The sequence below is a fragment of the Scyliorhinus torazame genome, chromosome 3, assembly GCF_047496885.1.
Source record: "Scyliorhinus torazame isolate Kashiwa2021f chromosome 3, sScyTor2.1, whole genome shotgun sequence".
NCBI classification, from domain to species: Eukaryota; Metazoa; Chordata; class Chondrichthyes; order Carcharhiniformes; family Scyliorhinidae; genus Scyliorhinus; species Scyliorhinus torazame.
The window spans coordinates 83,809,795-83,829,111 of record NC_092709.1 but is presented as its reverse complement, the minus strand read 5'-3'; the positions used below and the strand labels follow the sequence as shown (position 1 = coordinate 83,829,111).

The following is a 19,317-nucleotide window of genomic DNA, read 5'->3' as shown; positions in this document are numbered from 1 at the left end:
CTCTGGAAACAACCCTGTCCTGAATCCCCCTTAACGGTAGGAGTGGGAAAGTTGACACCCATTTACGTAGGAAGTCCCGCACCTGCAGATACCTGAATTTGTTTCCCCTCGCCAACCCAAACTTCTCCTCCAGTGCCCTCATACGCTGAAAGCTCCCCTCTATAAACATATCCCCCATCCTCTCAATCCCTGCTCTCCGCCATATCCGGAACCCCCCCATCCACCAGTGATTATTACAGATTAGGGACCAGACCGATGCTCCCTCTGCTCATATGACTCAAGTGTCACAAGGAGGAATATCTACCGCTGGCTTGTGGTGACAATTGTCCTTGAAATGTATTCCATTTATATCATAGGAAAACTCCAAAGTTAATTTCTGCAAATGAGTGATTCTATGAAGCTGAATTAGCACAAGTGAGGAGACACAGGAAGAGGCAACTACTACTGATTAAATTCTTTCTAACTTTCAAAATATATTCACAAAATGTACAAGACTAAATTACCTCAAGAAATCCTAAGTTCCCCGAAAGGCCTAGAGAATTTATCGAGAGGGGCTGAGCTACACAGGAGAATACACTATGTTCAAATCTTGCCCGTACTTAGCTGATCTCAATCAAGGTTTGGTAACGATGGTGGCAGGATATTATAATTGGCCCTGATGGCTCTGGATTCAGAAAAGAGAGGATTTTACAATTCAGCAAAAGAGAGAGAGGGAGAGAGAGGCGAGAGAAAAGTAGAAAAAGACACAAGAGCTTCTATAGATGCTTACAAAGGAAGAGCGAAGCAAAGTAAATAATACAGATAGAGATGGGAAATATTATACTGGGGAATAAGTAAATAGCAGAGAAACCAAACAAATACTTAGTATCGGTCTTCGAATTAGAGGATACAAAAATACTCCGAAAACAGTGGGTACCACGGTCCAGTAAGAATATGGAACATAAAGAAATGAAAGGCTACCTAGTCTGACGTCAGTCATCAATTGCTAGGGATGGGAGCACTTCCTGCACATGCATAGATATTCAGGCTGTTTAAAGTAAGAAATGCTTTTAAACGCAGCGCTTTCAGTTACATAATTATGGATTTTTTTTGGCAAGCTTGTGTTTTATAACTGTCTCCTTAACAACAAAATAAGCAAATGGGGAAAAAAAATTGCAACTACTCAGAGCATCTATTTTCAGGTTCTTGTACTAGCAACAATAGATTTTTTCCCTCCAGCAATCAATTAGTTTGGGCACGAACCAGTCTAGGAAATTAAAACTATATGCTCTCAACTGTGAAGTTGCACCATAGATTTATAAAAATCACTGAAATATTTGAGAATAAAATACATAACCTAGTATGTGGCTTAAAACCTTGGATTAAGAGTCTGATCATCTTCCAGGCTGTTTGTGATGGATTGGTCTGAGGTTTCCTCAGCGAGATGGAAACTCTTTAAAAAAAAAAAAAATTCTTTTTTAGAGTACGCCATTCTTTTTTTCGAATTGAGGGCCAATTTAGAGTGGCCAATCAATCTACCCTGCACATCTTTTTGGATGAAGGGTGAGACCCACATGGACATGGGGAGAAGGTGCAAACCCCACACAGACAGTGGCCAGCTTCAAACTCTGTTCCTCAGCACCATGAGGCACGCAGTACTAACTACTGCGCCACCATGGTGCCCCCGAGATGAAAATCTTACTAATTTTCTTTTCAACTTTGTAATCACAGAGCATCAATCAAGTAGGGGAAAGTCTCAATGAACAGTTGCGTAATAGTAAGAGCCTTGAATTAACACTGCATGATGGAGGTATGCGCTCTATTGAGTGCCCCCTTCACTCGTCCCACTTTGTTTCCTCTGCAGATCTCCGAATTATTCATCAAGGGACAGACATAAAAAACACTGGAATTGTCTTTGTGCCTGGAGAATGTGGTTTGGATTTCTTCCTGTAGTGCTGTTTGTGAACTGTTTTGCACTCTCTGAATCACAAATATGTATAGGATGGGAAATACTTCACTGCTGCTTGGAGGTTAAACCTCAAAGGAATGAAGCAACATTAGCCTGTTTTTGATCTTTTCTGAAACAAAAACCACAGTAGTATTGTAAGCACACATTTCCCCAGTCCTTGGGCCTGCGGCAGAACAATGGTACTGATTTCTCACACTCCTGGTCTCCCTTATTTTGTCCTGACCAAAGAGAATATCAGAACGACATTGGAGTAAATACCAGAGGAGGTTGCCATGTAACTGATGCTGGACTAGGTTTAATTTCGCTGTAGTAACTGCAGGTAAGTTTAGAATGGGTGATCTGTCCATGGTGAATGGAACTGGGCCGGGAGACAAAGTTTCCGTAGCAATCAATTTGGTAGACCCCCTGTGCTTCTATATTTTGAGAAACCATTTTCCACATGTATTCATATATATTCATATATTAAAAAACTGAACATTATTTCTCATGTTCTCCAAATTTAAGAACCTTATCCTTTCTCATACAATCTACAGGTGCAATGGGTCAAGTGCAATCTTCAAATCCAAGCCAGAGACCATCTAACCAGCATTTTCACTTGCCTTAGAATAATTCAATTCTGCCATTTTAGGATTGAGTCAGTTGTGTACAACGGTTCATGGGTCAGAAAAGGGGACCCACCTGGTCCACATTCCTTTAAACAAAGCTCCCCCCCCCCCCCGAGAATATGTAATCCCAGAATGATCTACTTACAGTGTGAAATTCTTTGTTGTCTTGTCCGATTAACTTTGATCCTTCATCTAGATTATATATTTAAAAGCAGGTTATTTATTAAACACATGTAAATTAATTGTACCTTTGTGGGTGCAATATACACCAATACACCATCATCACTATCTCGCAGAACTTTCTCCATGCAGTAATAGGAGGCATAGGTTTTTCCTGAGGAGGTTGGAGCAACTATCACCGCAGATTCATTGTTGTCCACTGCATCTAGAAGTTCTCGCTGCAATTAATTAGATACAAAAATAACATTAAGAGCATGTATAAAATCAGCTCTAAATCATGAATCGCACACATATGGAACCCATGCTCCCAAAAGGGGGATATCAGTACCAGTAAACTCAGGTACATGCTGCATACATTTCCTGATAGCAGTGTGCACCTAACCTTGATAGCACTGGAGGGGGAAAGCAATGGCCAATTTTCCTTTCTTCCTGCTGGAAAAGCACCCATGATCAGGTAATATCAGTGGAGGGATGATGGGAGATAAATTCTGAGGCAACAATGGAGGACCAGATGGCCAGATTGAAGGAGTAATTAGAGGCTGGTCTATTCCTCCACTTTCCCCCCAAAATAACAGCACCAAATTGAGTACATCTCATTCAGTAACTTTCAAAATAATTCTGAAAGCTTTGAGCATTTCTATCCCTTCTAATGGTGCCTCTCTCCTCTTCATGATCCTGTAATGTTCCCTATCAGCATGCCACAGAACCTAGAGCACACACTGCAACTCTAACCAGTCCCAACATTGAAAAATGGATCCTGCCCTGAACCTTCTCAGACAGGGAAGTAATCCAGAGTGAAATTAAGCACCGCTTCCCCAATCCAGCTCCTGAAAGGAAAGTAATAAAGGATTGCAAATGATATTTTCTGAGGCAACATTATATCTCCGATGATTCCTTCTAATCTTTTTCACTGCCACCGAAACTGAACTGGTATTACTTACGTTTTGAACGTTCAGTGTAGATTTTTCTACTTCGTCCCTCTCAGCGCATGCTAGTCCTCCACAAAAAGTTGTGCAAGATTTGAAAAACTGACAGTAAGACTTAAAGTAATGGAATAAATTGAAGAGTACACATTTGAATTTGGCTCGACTATTCCTCTCAAGCCTATAGCTTCAAAAATTCTTGAATCATCTGTATCAATTTAGGCTACAACATGGATTTTAAATTGCAACTGGTTACATAGAATTTACAGTGCAGGAGACCATTCGGCCCATCGAGTCTGCACCGGCTCTTGGAAACCACATTACAGAGGTCCAATTCCCGTACCAGCCTCCCCGAACAGGCGCCGGAATGTGGCGACTTAGGGGCTTTTCAAACCAACTTCATTTGAAGCCTACTTGTGACGATAAGTGATTTTCATTTCATTTCATTTTCATTGTGGTTGGATTTAAACAGCAGCCAACAGTATTGTTTATGTTGAAAAGATTATATGCAATAAGGCATTTGTAAATTTATATAACGATATTGTATAATTACCTGCCATGTGTCTGGTATGAAATGACTAACTCTGGGATCTGGATCATTTCTTTCATCTCGCAACAAGTAAGGACCCATATATTTCAGCTGGAAACGAGCAGGTTCAACACCAACGGCAAGCATGTTCTCTTTCTTAGGATTTTTAGGACGTGCCAGTTTCTGTTTTGAGAAGCAGTGAGAAGTGTTTTTATTAAGTTAGGTAATTAAGCAAATGGTTTAAATTACTATTTGCCACAGTGAATCCTCAACTAAGGAAGGGCATACATGCCCAAAAAAGTGCAATGAAGGTCATAAAATTGGTTTCTGGGATGAGGGGATTGTTCTAGGAGGCGAGACTGAGCAGACTAGGTCTACATTTCCTAGAGTTTAGAATGAGATCTGATCTAATTAAAAAATTTAAATTTTAAAGGGCTTGTTATGGTGGCATAATGGTTAGCACTGCTGCACAGCGCCAGGAACCCAGGTCTAATTCCAGCCTTGGGTGACTGTCTGGAGTTTGCACGTTCACCTATTGTGTGCGTGGGTTTCCTCCCACAGCCCAAAGATGTGCAGATTAAGTGGATTAGCCATGCTGCATTGCCCCTTAGTGACTAGGGAACGGTTGGCAGGCGAGTGGACCAGGGTAGAGTGCTTTTTAGGAGGGTTGGTGCAGATTTCATGGGCTGAATGGCTCCTTCTGCACTGTAGGGATTCTATGACATGATAGATGCTGGGAAAATGATTCTCCTGGTTGGGGGAACACAGGGTCACATTCGCAGATATGGGATCAGCCACTGGACTGAAGAAATTTCTTCACTCAAAGGATTACGAACTGTGGATGTTTAGAATTGAGTATATTCAAGACAAAGGCTGGTAGATTTTTAAGTATTATGGGGATCAGGGCGGGCTCATGGAATTGAGGTAGATCAGCCATGCTCTTGTTGAATGGCACATGTCTTTCTCCAGTTCCCATTTGTTCTGCTACAATGTAGCTGTGAAATTAACTAGAAAAATCACTTTCCTCCTTTCAGCCCACCTCGGCTGGGATATAATTTTAAACCTCAACAGTCTCTGGTAATTCACTCAAATGGCCATTCCCAAAATTTCGGCAGTGTGGAAGCAGGCATCACAACCACAACTGAGCATTCTTTGATCCTCAGCACACTTGTTGGGCAAAAGTCACCGAATACTCAAAAGGAGGAGGAACTCCGATTTTATCTTCCCCTAGCATCTCATCTGTTGCAGCCAACAGATTAAACACAGATCAACTGAATCGGGAATCTCTGAATGATCAGTACTACATCATATAATGGTTTCATCAATAAGGTCATCAAGGCAGCTTTAACACGTAAATGCTTTTAAGTACCAAAATGTATGCCTCTTGGTCAGCTGTTAAATTCATCGCTTCAAATTTTGACTAAAGCTTCAACAATTACATACTGTAAAGTGTAAAACAACTTAGCCTTTGTACAAAATTTACCCCAGTAATGCCAGAAAATATTTGCCACCGTCTTCCTCTCCTTCATCTCCATTATACAAATTTATTTTATTTTTAAAATAGCTTTGTGTTTCTATGCAGGACTGCAAATTAAACTTTAACATGAATGAAAAAAAAAAACAGGTGAGCATTCAGCTTCCTGACACTGTCATCATTAATTCATGGTTAGGTCCAAACATGAAAAATGTCACAGAAATGCAAAGCGAGTGATTCCAAGTTAATTGATTTGAGAGAATGTAAAATAATTTAATTTTACCTGATCAATATCTGGGAGACTCTGTGCTAATTTATTAAATCCAAACTCTTTGAGATAACTAGCTATCAGTTTCAGTTGGCTTTTCTCCATCATCTTCTCGTATTTATCCAGAATATTGTGAATTCTTTTCATCACTCGACCCGCTATAAGATTGCTTCGCTTTGAGCTTTCTGAAAAACAAAGTTTTAAATGATCAATCATTTGACTTTTATCTGCCAAATGCTTTTATTCTTCTTGCAGATTTAAAACTCATTTACACATATGGATAAATGTTATCACTTTGCCATTCTGGCAGAGTTTTCCTTAACAAAAACGTACATCAAGAATTGACGTGAACTCTCAAATTGCACAATTTACCTCGAGTTGTACATACATTCATTCCTACATTCAGAGCTACTGGTATGCTTTAGCATGGAATGATTTGTAATGATGCACTTTATTCAAGGATTTTGACATCCAAGAGGTTGCATTGCTAATGAATAGATGAACAAGAAGCATGGTCCTAAAGCACAAAATTAGATAAATTTGTTCGCACAACATTAAACAAGTTAATAAAGGCTCCCAATCCTCTGACACCTTCGCCTTCAAAGGTCTGGCCTTGTTCGAAACCCTTGGGCTCTCTTTTAAACTCTATTGTCCAACACTCCACACTCCTCAAAGTCTCACCTCATTACTTTCCTCTCAGCATATGTTCTGAGCAACCCATTGATTTCAATCCCCATCACAGCTCACCTTGCTTCGCCTCTAAATTCTAAAGCACTCCCTCCATATAAACTCATCAACCTTTATTCGTAGCTATTCCTTTGACCATACCATCTCACTACATCAGTCATCTCAATCACAGACAGTTTCAATTAAGGGACAAGGTTACAGTCAAGGTCATTCTGATCACTTCCTTATAACCACTTACCTGCTCGAACACTGCCTCCTCTAATGTCTAACTCTTCAAGTCACTTAGAGCTACACTTTTTAATTCTCATCTGTCAAGTCTTTGGTGGTCCAACTTCTGCCATTGTCAATCTGATTACGCCCTCGTTCTGACTTGGATGCCCATGACCCGGCAAAATGTTTACTCTCTCCATCCCTGCTCGAGCCCCTGCTACAAGACCCCACCTTCTTTCCTCCAAATTCAAGGGGCACAAATTTGAAAGAACCTGGGTACATAACTGATTCAGCCAATAGATGCTGAATGGGCTACATCACTTCCAGACTTTGATCACCTTCACAAACCCATTCACTACTCCAGAAACAGCTTCAAATACTAGGTAGCTGCATTGCAAGCCATTTCATTAAACCTGTTTCCCCTGTCCCTTTAGACCTCACCTTAAAGGAAGAGGAACTAATGGATTTAAGTTTGAGCCTATCCATTCAACCGCCTCTGCTACATCCATCCTCGTCCCTTTGTCCATCAAGCAAAACTTTCCCCAGCATTACCATCCTGCCCACCTCTTGAGTTCACATAATTCTCTAGTTTCTTTCCCATCTCTCCTGTTGGCCTATCTAAGCTCATTATGTCCAGAAGGCCCAGTCCCTACTCTCCTAACCACATCCCACTGACCATCCAGTCTCTTCCTGGCACCCATTGTAGCTGATCCTCTCGGCAGCCTTTCACATGTTTGGCCAACCATTTTTCTCCAAAGGCTCGGCTTCATTGACTGGAACTCTTTACCCATTTGGTTCAAATTTTAACTATTTCATCACAGCCATAGCATCTCAGCCTTCTCTTTTATCAAATGCAATTCCCTCTGCCTGTCAAAGATCTATCCTCAACTCCGCATCCCCCTTCCCCCCCCCCCCCCCACCGTTCATGCTATTCCTTGAAGGCTCCAGCCATAATGAGAACACCAAAAAAAAACCTATAAATGATAATAAAAGTAGTTACCATATTTCCAGGTTAGAAACTGGAAGTACGTATCAAGTACTTGCCCTGGCTAACCTAAAATACCATCAATTGGCAATAGGCCATCACCAATCCCAGTGCTAAATGGAAACTGGCACTAATAGCTGAGCACTGGTACCATCTAAATATAGGTAATAATCAAATCATATTCCTGAAATATCAACATTGGCAAGAAGTAGAAGAAAAATGTACATTTCATGAAAATCAGCTTATTCTTTAAAATTAATTTGCCCATTAACTGTGAAGACAACAAACATGTTCAGACCTGTCATTTGGCAGTGTTCTACCCAGATTTTAAAGCAGTTTTCAAGCACGTCCATCTCTGCAATCAGCTTCACAGAGTCACCTGAGCATTTCTTCAGAAATTCTTCAAGCTTTTTAATCCCATGGTCAAAGTTCTCCTGAATCATTTTCATGATACTCTTGGATATTAAAGTCCATTGTTCCCTTTGTTTCTGATCTTCCTTCTCTTTCTTTTTCCTTATGTTTTCTTCAGCAATCAGGTCAGCTTTCTTCTTAGGCTTTGAAATAAATATTAGATAATGAAATAAATGTTCAATCTACTTTTAGTTTACTCTACCCTAAAAGAGGAAACATTAACACACCACACCAAGATTTATCATATTAGATATGGTAACAGTAAAGTCGCCATAGTCCCAAATGACCATAGTTGCTTTCCTTTTTGAGGGGGAGAGTTGACTGGTGGTGATTTAAACCGAGGATCACCACACCTCAGGCGAGGGGCAAGGTTGAGAAGGCGGGCCTTGATGAATAATTTATCATGTTACAGCTTAAAGGAAGTTGTGAATTGCCACAGAGAAAATTAGGTTCACTGTTGGCCAAAGCTGAAAGTACATCAATAGTACATCAGAATAAATTTAGCGATTCCCTGCTCCCAGCATAATTTCATACCATTGATACTAAGCGAACAGAGGACCTAGTTGTTCATCCACAATTTTCCATCTAGTGGCCAGAAATCAAGCAAATCATGAATCAAATGCATTAATCACTTTCCCAAATATCTAATCACGCTCTGTGTTTAAAAGTAATAAAAACAGACAATAGGGGGAAAACTCAATGTTTGGCAGCATCTGTGAAGAGAGAAACAGAGTTGACATTGAGAGCGTATGGCTTTTTTCACAGTTAATCTCCCAGAGCTTCTTCCAACATTTTGCGTTTACTGTGCTCAAAGTACTTAACTGTAGAATTTACCTGCCACACCTAAAATAGAACACTTAATGCTCACTAACGCTCCTTGATAAAAGAAAAAAAAAAAATCCATTTGGGCTAATGTGGTTTTTTGTAAATTACTAAATTTGGAACTTGTAAAAAATATTACAAAAGCGATTCCTTAAGCTACAATATAAAAATATACAAACTGAAATTAAAATGATACAAAACATAAAAACTCACAGGTAACTTTTTGCTTTTTCCACTTATGACACTGGACTGTTTTGGTGCTACTGTTGTAGCTCCTTGCACATTGGTAATAATATTCTTTGTGATATTTCCCTCTAATGTTGATCCGTAGAATCTGTGAAATCGGACAAGCTTCTGGTAGCTTCTGAGCATGCGTTTTCTTACCAGGGGATCATTTGTTTTTTCTCCTGTGCAGAGATGAACCCACAAGAATAAAGTCAGAACAGAACATTTTCTGTGAACAGTTTGTTAGGTTAGAATCAATAGCCAGAACCTGTTGTCAACATAACAAATAAAACACAATTAAGGGACATTAGACACCCAATGAAAGAAAGCTGCATGGGCTGCACTGCAGTCTTGAACAGCAGTTAGCTTTGGCATTTAAAATTGAACACTAAAGAGCCAAGTGACCATGGCAAGTGATATTTCATTTGTGGATTTTATAGGACTAAGAAAACTAAACAAGATTACTTTGCACAAAACTATTAATAAATCTTACCAAAAGTTGATGCTTTGGTCCTTTCATAATCATCACTGAGTGGCTTATCCAAAGACCAATCCAAAAGTGTTTGGTTTTCAGCAAGTGATGTATCCACAGAACTGTCTCTACATTGAAAAAAATTACATTTCAACTGTTCCAGATTAAATGGACATACAACACAAACCTAAATTAGATATTTTATAACTTGTTGAAGTATCACTAATGGTCAAACGTGCAAGTTTGGGCTTAAGGATCAATTTAGATGGTTAGAACATAGAACATTACAGCGCAGTACAGGCCCTTCGGCCCTCGATGTTGCGCCAACCTGTGGAACCACTCTAAAGCCCATCTACACTATTCTCTTATCATCCATATGTCTATCCAATGACCATTTGAACGCCCTTAGTGTTGGCGAGTCTACTACTGTTGCAGGCAGGGCATTCCACGCCCTTACTACTCTCTGAGTAAAGAACCTACCTCTGACATCTGTCTTATATCTATCTCTCCTCAATTTAAAATGTTGGCGAGTCCACTACTGTTGCAGGCAGGGCATTCCACGCCCTTACTACTCTCGGAGTAAAGAACCTACCTCTGACATCTGTCTTATATCTATCTCCCCTCAATTTAAAGCTATGTCCCCTCATGCTAGCCATCACCATCCGAGGAAAAAGGCTCTCACTCTCCACCCTATCCAATCCTCTGATCATCTTGTATGCCTCAATTACGTCACCTCTTAACCATCTTCTCTCTAACGAAAACAGCCTCAAGTCCCTCAGCCTTTCCTCATAAGATCGTCCCTCCATACCAGGCAACATTCTGGTAAATCTCCTCTGCACCCTTTCCAATGCTTCCACATCCTTCCTATAATGCGGCGACCAGAATTGCACGCAATACTGCAAATGCAGCCGCACCAGAGTTTTGTACAGCTGCAACATGATCTCATGGCTCCGAAACTCAATCCCTCTACCAATAAAAGCTAACACACCGGACGCCTTCGTACCAACCCTCTCAACCCGAGTGGCAACTTTCAGGGATCTATGTACATGGACACCGAGACCTCTCTGCTCATCCACACTGCCAAGAATCTTACCATTAGCCCAGTACTCGGCCTTCCTGTTATTCCTTCCAAAATGAATCACTTCACACTTTTCTGCATTAAACTCCATTTGCCACCTCTCAGCCCAGCACTGCAGCTTATCTATGTCCCTCTGTAACTTGTAACATCCTTCCGCACTGTCCACAACTCCACCGACTTTAGTGTCGTCTGCAAATTTACTCACCCATCCTTCTACGCCCTCCTCCAGGTCATTTATAAAAATGACAAACAGCAGTGGCCCCAAAACAGATCCTTGTGGTACACCACTAGTAACTGGACTCCAGTCTGAACACTTCCCATCAACCACCACCCTTTGTCTTCTTCCAGCTAGCCAATTTCTGATCCAAACTGCTAAATCTCCCAGAATCCCATGCTTCCGTATTTTCTGCAGTAGCCTACCGTGGGGAACCTTATCAAACGCTTTACGGAAATCCATATACACCACATCAACTGCTTTACCCTCATCCACCTGTTTGGTCAACTTCTCAAAAAACTCAATAAGGTTTGTGAGGCACGACCTACCCTTCAAAAAACCGTGTTGACTATCTCTAATCAAATTATTCCTTTCCAGATGATTATACATCCTACCTCTTATAAACCTTTCCAAGACTTTGCCCACAACAGAAGTAAGGCTCACTGGTCTATAGTTACCGGGGTTGTCTCTACTCCCTTTCTTGAACAAGGGGACATTTGCTATCCTCCAGTCTTCTGGCACTATTCCTGTAGACAAAGATGACTTAAAGATCAAAGCCAAAGACTCAGTAATCTCCTCCCTAGCTTCACAGAGAATCCTAGGATAAATCCCATCCGGCCCAGGGGACTTATCTATTTTCAAACTTTCCAGAATTGTTAACACCTCCTCCTTATGAACCTCAAGCCCTTCTAGTCTAGTAGCCTGAATCTCAGTATTCTCCTCGACAACATTGTCTTGTTCCTGTGTGAATACTGACAAAAAATATTAATTTAGCACCTCTCCTATCTCCTCTGACTCCAAGCACAACTTCCCGCTACTGTCCTTGACTGGCCCTACTCTTACCCTAGTCATTCTTTTATTCCTGACATATCTATAGAAAGCTTTAGGGTTATCCTTGATCCTACCTGCCAAAGACTTCTCATGTCCCCTGCTGGCTCTTCTTAGCTCTCTCTTTAGGTCCTTCCTAGCTAACTTGTAACTCTTGAGCGCCCTAACTGAACCTTCATGTCTCATCTTTACATAAGCCTCCTTCTTCCTCTTGACAAGTGTTTTGACTGCCTTAGTAAACCACGGTTTCCCACACGATTCCAATCTAAACTTTGTGGTTCCTCAGCATGCAACGCCAAAAGGTGAAACTAAAATTACCAGAAGCCTATAATATGCATATGTGAATTACAGAACCGAAAAGCCAGATTCAAGTCCCAACTCAAAAATGCTAGATAAAACAAGGATGTTTTATAATAGAACTAGCAGACCAACAAACGACTGCAGTAGCCAAATTAGTATCCTTTCCCAATTCCATCATCTCATCCCCTGCTCCAATGCCATCCCCGTCACATGCCTTATCATCCTTCCCACGACACTAACCCACGTGATCTTCCTAGATCATTCCCATTCCCCCAATGCATCCCAGACACCCATGACATTTTCCCTCCCTCCATGCCATCCACCTCATACATGCCTTATCCCTCCTGACATGCCCCCATCACCCACCAGTGTCGCCACAAGTCATCCTTCCCATGGCATCACACCCCCACCACAATCCTTCCACTCCACAGTACCTTTGATGTTGGGCTCCCCATACTTTCTGCTGTTCTTCTCTACCATCACCTGCCTCCACCTCCCCCATCACCCATAACTGGTGTGCCTCATTCACTCCAGTTTGTGTGTCCCATCTACCGCTGTGTGGGCAAGGCACCAGCCATGAAATGAACCCACAGACCATTTACTGAGGATAGACAAAAAACGTGCATCATTATTGTATTTAAATAGCTCTTACCTGCTTAACATAGGGAAATCCTTTAAAACATCTCCAGCATATTCCTCAACCAAGGGGATGTTTACTGGGGTAAAACCTACGTCAGGAATAACCTCCAATGGAGCTTGAGTAAAACAAAGTGAAAATAATATTATCAAATTGTTAGAACTCATTTTTAAAATGCCTAAATCACTTTTTAAAATGCTAATTTTTAATATATTAAAGGATTTTGTGTGCAAGTCTTGCTGAAAAAACATTTTATTATTTCTATCAAGCCTTCCACAATTTGCAATATCAGTTATGTCTTCATAACATTAAATCCACCAAATTTGGTTTCCAGGATAGGTGGCACTATTACTCCCATAACTTTCTAGTTACATCTCCCAGACAGGCAATACCCATGTGCTAATTCTTATAGTGCAACTCACCTCAGAGATACCACAACTCAGCCTTTTGTTCGCTCCCTTCCCGCTGTTGTCTAGCACACTTGACTCACCTCAAACCTCTGCTGTAGCTCCTGATGCGAGCCCAAAGCTGCCCCATCACTCTTTTCACCAAATGCTAAAAGTCCAATAAAATCTGTTGCATATTGTTCAGCACTTTGAAATATTTTAAAGCGGTGAAAGAATGCCTAGACTCACAGCCTATTCTCAGCCCAAGAACGTTTTTTTCAAAGGTTTCCCCAACACTGATTAAATATGTATTAACTATACTCTATCAAAAAATATGAAAAATCTTGCATTTATGCTCAGGGGAAACACCCTACCACCACCTTTTCATTACATATTGTCAACTTTCTCAATCATAAATCCCAGAGTCCCTATTAATGTAACTTGGCCATACTCTAAATACACGTTCCCTGCTGGAGTGAGACTGCAACAGCTCAGTTTTGTCTCTCCCAATTTCTTTGGCAGTTCTGTAAATAAACCCCTCTGCTTCCTAAAATGCTTAAGTTTTGTCATTTAACTAACGCTTAAGTTTTGTCATTTAACTATAGAAAATATTAAATCAAGTTTCGTATAAAACCAACGACTAGTGCATGACTTTAAAATGGGAAATTAATTAAAACTGCATGGCCTGATTCAATTAGCTCCTCCGCTCAAATCACATTTTATTCAGCGATTAGGCCAGATCTCAACTTCAAACGGAAGCCTATGAAAATGAACGAGCATTTAAAATGAATATGCTCTGTATTATTTTAAATAATATACATATTTCTATTTGTGGGAGGGAAAATAAACTTCCATATAGTGCTTTTCAGAGCTCAGGGCACAAAGCATTTCACAACATATTTTTGATGTGTAGTCACTAATGTAATGCAAGAAAATATGACAGCCAGCAAATAGTGAAATAAAGCATTCCTTAAAGTTAAGATTTATTTGTCCACCTGCTGAAATTACAAGCAGACAAGTGGAGAAACCCTAATGGAAATCCACTTCCATTGACTGAAGTCAGTCCATAAAAATGTCACACGGTATTGAGTTTGCTATGTAGTACTGAATATAAAAGATAGTGATGCTCTCAAATTTGACAAGGTGTTAGTGACGGCGCTGCACTCCATTATACAAAAGGAATTACATTTGTGGAAAGGAAACAGCCAAAATAAATTAAAGTGATATCAAGAATAAACATTTATTTTGAATAAAGGTTTGTTTGAAGAGATGTTTCCCTTTTCACAGGAATGGAGACAATTAATGAAATCTAACAAAAGTGTTTTAAATTAGGAACACTATTGAGGGTGAATAGCAAAAGAGTATTTCCATAAATGGAAAACAAGTAATGAAAGATCTGTCACAGAATTATCACCGGCAAAGTTTGGAGGAACGGAAGACAACGCTCCACTTCCCTCGTCCCCCCGGCCATTGGAACATGGATTGCTTTTCCATGAAGTTGCCATAAAGCAGACAATATATTATTTAGAAAGGAAATTGATTCAGCATTTGAAAATAACTACTCGACTGGTCTCCTTCACGGCCTCACATCCTTCACTCTCCTACTTATCCAAAATCCTGACACATGTACCGTGTCCTGTACTAAATCTCATTTATCTCCCATCCTGAACAGACTTGCCTGCTTCCACAACCATTAAACACTTTTGTTCTTATCTAGGAATCAGTCATGGCCTTGTTACACTCCAACTCTGCATAGTTTCCAGCCCTATACACATCAAGTCCTCAGACTCTTCAACTAAGCAATTCTACCAGCCCCAACTCACCCTTGCATTTAGCCCTACATTAGGAGCTATCTAACTAAAATGCTAGTGTCTCCTTAATGCGCAGCTCATGATTCTAATCTTGGGTGGTCGCTCCTGATTTCCTGATGCAAAGACAAGGAACCATACCATCTAGTTAAAATTCAATAAAAGTGCAATTTAATTTTTGAAATATTTTCTAGAACAAAAACTTTACTGAAATCAAACCTACCAGTAAATATATTACAAAAATAAAGTGGGTTTAAACTCGAGTAACGGCACGGTAGCACAGTGGTTAGCACTGTTGCTTACAGCACTAGGGTACCAGATTTGATTCCCAACCTGGGCCACTGCCTGTGACGGGTCTTCCACGTTCACCCAGTGTTTGCTTGGGTTTCCTCCAGGTGCTCCAGTTTCTTCCCACAAATCCCGAAAGATGTGCTTGTTAGGCGAATTGGACATTTTGAATTCTCCCTCAGCGTACCCAAAGCGCCGGAATGTGGCGACTAGGGGATTTTCACAGTAACCTCATTGCAGTGTAATGTAAGCCTACTTGTGACAATAATAAAGATTATTACCTTCTTTCTGCAGACTGTCATCCTCTTGCACCATAATTTTTGATGTAGCTTGCAAAGGAAATGCTTCCCCAACGTCGCAATCAGAGGTTAAGCTGGACACAGTGTTCCACATTTGTTTGTAATCATTTTCAATTACTTCTCCCAGAAAACTGGAATCTGTTTAATAAACAGAAAATGCTCAGCAAGGTAAAATAATGCTATCTTGGTGGTATAAATATATATGTTATTGGTTTACTCAAGTGCATATAAGGTAAGAGAAATTATATTTTTGATGATGTGCCAATGGGTGTTTGGTTAGGAATATGACCAAATGTTTGCCATTACTAAATTTTAACTGAGTACTTGTGTTATTTTATTCAGAATGTTTTCACTATATGGGTCGGATTGGTATACTTGGATATCTTTTATTCTTTCATGAGATGTGGCTATCGCTGGTTAGTTCAGCATTTGTTGCCCAACCATAATTGCTCTCAAGATGGTAGTGAACTGCCATGTTGTCAAGGTACACACACAGTGCGGTTAGAAAGGGAATTCTAGGATTTTAACTCATCAACAGTGATGGAACAAGCAATATACTTCTGAGTCTGGTTGATTTATGGCCTGGAAGGGTTCAGGTGATGGTGTTGCCATGCGCCTGCTGACCTTGTCCATCTAGTGCCAGGGGTTGATTTAGCACAGTGGGCTAAACAGCTGGCTTGTATTGCAGAACAAGGCCAGCAATGCGGGTTCAATTCCCGTACCAGCCTCCCCGAACAGGCGCCGGAATGTGGCGACTATGGGCTTTTCACAGTAACTTTACTGAAGCCCACTTGTGACAATAAGCGATTATTATTAGGCTACATGCTTAGAACCGCCGTTGACAAAGGCTTGATGAGTTGCTATATTTACACACATCTAACTCTCAGAATATTAAACAGAATAGACTGCAATTAGGCTGTGGACAATCTGGCTCATAAGAGGATTCAACTTTCTTCACTCCTTTTTGTGATCACAAAAATGGCAATGCTATTTTGCACCATTAGGCAGACTTACAACAGTTGAAACCAGTGTTTGAGTCACGTCAGCACAAGGATACATGGAGATGAGATGAGGTGCCAACACACAAAGAGAGAATACAAAAATAAAAGTAAGATCACTTCCGATTTTTAAATAGCTTCCAACAGTCCAATAATGTGTTTTTGGCCGATTCTGTTGGGTACATGGAACAGGCACTTCAAACGGAAAACGATAAGTTGGAAAGGAGGAATTCTAGTTCAGGCACAGAAAACAAATTATGGAGCCTGTAGCACTGAAGAAGCAAAAGTCTAAAATTCAAAAAGTAATCAAGATAAGAAAGTGATAAAGTAATTTGCTTGTAAAAATGTTACCTGTATGATCTGTCATTCTACTGCAATGAGCCACTCTTGTTAAAAGTAGTTTATCACTCAAATCGCATAAATGCACCAGATCATTTTTCCAGCTCTTTGTGATATCGAGGTTCTTTAGAATATAATGTTCATTCATATTTAGCTGCAAATGAAATATAAAAAATGTGGTTTACGGTTTACATCACCATTGTTCCCAGTTGTAAACAAAGCCACCTCTATGGTGTGAATATTTTTCTTCAAGGTGTTCTGTTGGAAAATGGAACTTGTTTCAAACGCTCGTTCGACATATTCCCATTGCTCTCCAGATATTTTGCGGTTCAGAGAGAGATTGTTAAATTGGGCGCAGCTTTCAGAAGAAACAGGGTTAACTCTCAGGCCAAGGCAACTTTCACCCATTAAGTCTAGACTGGATTTAAACCTAGATCCTACAGGTGAAGTATCAACATCTTACTCTGCTTATCCTCTAATTTTAAATTAGATGATGCTGTAGGCATCAACGATATACAAATAAAATTTTGTGGTACTATTCACAAATATCAAAGTGCTTTTATAGGAGTTGTGCCTATTTTTCTGATGGAAACTGGGCACAAAGCATGCTAATTTAGGAGACGGACTACCTACACTCAAACACTATTTATCCCATGGAATATCTTAATAAGATGTCAAATGCCATTGAAGGATTCTGTTTCAAAATTAAAGCTGCTCACATAATAGCTCTGGAAATGTTTACATTTTTCGGTGGGGTCAAAGTAAGCAGAGTTGTGCCGCACAGCCCAGAATAGGAGCAGACTGATTTTCCAGCCCCACTACACAACTGAAAGCTGCAGCTCACCAGAGGCAAATAAATCAGGCCCAGATCTAAAACATGTTGGATTTTAGAATGGCTTAAATGGACAGAAGCTATTTTTAGATGGTGGTTTTAAATTGAATCTGGTGCAACTACACAATTGTTTTCAAACTGATCTTGGTCGAACACTTATGAGGAGGACCAGTAGGTAGATTTATACCAATGTTTACATTTTACACTGACAATTTTATACAAGCGGGATTTGGTTTAAACATGCACGGTCAATTCATACAATTGGAATTGAATCTGGTGCTAACACATAATTATCAAAAAGCTTTAATTAGCATCATGGTGTATGTTTTGAATCTAACGCCTATAGATAATGGTCATAAAGCATTGCGCATTTTCAAAAGGGTTGAAACCACATTTGGTTTAAAGATAATTTAGTGCAAATAGATCATTAAAAAATACTTGGCTAATTCATACAGACAGCAGTAAGAAACAAAACTTACATTTGCATGCCTCACGTTACAACCATATATTTCATAGCCAATGAAGAACTATACCACTCTACAATTTTCTAATTTTGAAATCTACTAAATATATTTTTATACTTACCAACTGCAGAAAATCTGAAGCTGGTTTTACCCATTTTAAACTGTCTTTCTTCTGGGCTCGTTTAGTCAACGGTAAGTGAAGCATTAAGGCCACATGTGCACAATACATTCGGCATACGTCTGCTGCCTCTTGAAATGTTAAACTTTCATCCTTTTTAAAGCACAAATGTAAGATAATAAGTACATATTAAGCTCAGCTCTATGAATACTATGAGATTGAATGCTAACTATTACATGGCACAGATTTATAAATTAATATGGTAAAATGCAGAATCCATACCTGTCAGCTACAAAAATGTTAGTGCTGAGAAGCATCCAACATTAAAGGCATTCAAATGGTCATTGGATAGACATATGGACGATAGGGAATAGTGTAGATGGGCTTTAGAGTGGTTTCACAGGTCGGCGCAACATCGAGGGCCGAAGGGCCTGTACTGCGCTGTAATGTTCTATTATGGCAATATCAAAGCAACAAGACCATGTGTACATAGTTTTGAACAAAGTTAACATGAGAACCAGTCATAGAAAATAACATCCCAAATGGAGAATTCGCTGAAAGTGACATCAAAAGGATCAGAGAAATTTACATCGAAACCACAGCCTTGATAATCTTTCAGCAGTGTTTTATGCCTAAAGATGCAAATTGTGCCATGTACTTTAACAGTATGTCCCGTCTTTTGGAAGGAAAAAAAAAAATCACTTCATATTGCAATCTTGGATCGCAGCATCAGAATGCCACCAAAATTAATTGGCAAAAATGAGAAAAAATTACTATCTTCTAAAACAGTGTTGTCCAATCAGCTGCACGGTAGCATTGTGGATAGCACAATTGCCTCACAGCTCCAGGGTCCCAGGTTCGATTCCGGCTTGGGTCACTGTCTGTGCGGAGTCTGCACATCCTCCCCGTGTGTGCGTGGGTTTCCTCCGGGTGCTCCGGTTTCCTCCCAGTCCAAAAGATGTGCAGGTTAGGTGGATTGGCCATGATAA

At 40.1% G+C, this 19,317-nt stretch overlaps 1 protein-coding gene across 1 annotated transcript in view; it reads right to left on the bottom strand.

Annotated features, from left to right (window-relative positions):
- Positions 1–19,317, bottom strand: part of LOC140408553 (probable ATP-dependent RNA helicase DDX60) — an 87,026-nt gene that overhangs the window by 53,787 nt on the left and 13,922 nt on the right. Inside the window, exons 7-16 of the mRNA XM_072495925.1 lie at positions 18,332–18,481; positions 16,927–17,068; positions 15,560–15,715; positions 12,812–12,914; positions 9,761–9,867; positions 9,256–9,449; positions 8,108–8,363; positions 5,943–6,112; positions 4,210–4,368; positions 2,802–2,951 (exon numbers count right to left, since the gene is read on the bottom strand). Of these exons, the coding sequence (XP_072352026.1) occupies positions 2,802–2,951; positions 4,210–4,368; positions 5,943–6,112; positions 8,108–8,363; positions 9,256–9,449; positions 9,761–9,867; positions 12,812–12,914; positions 15,560–15,715; positions 16,927–17,068; positions 18,332–18,481 (1,587 nt within the window). The remainder of the gene's footprint in view (positions 1–2,801; positions 2,952–4,209; positions 4,369–5,942; positions 6,113–8,107; positions 8,364–9,255; positions 9,450–9,760; positions 9,868–12,811; positions 12,915–15,559; positions 15,716–16,926; positions 17,069–18,331; positions 18,482–19,317) is intronic.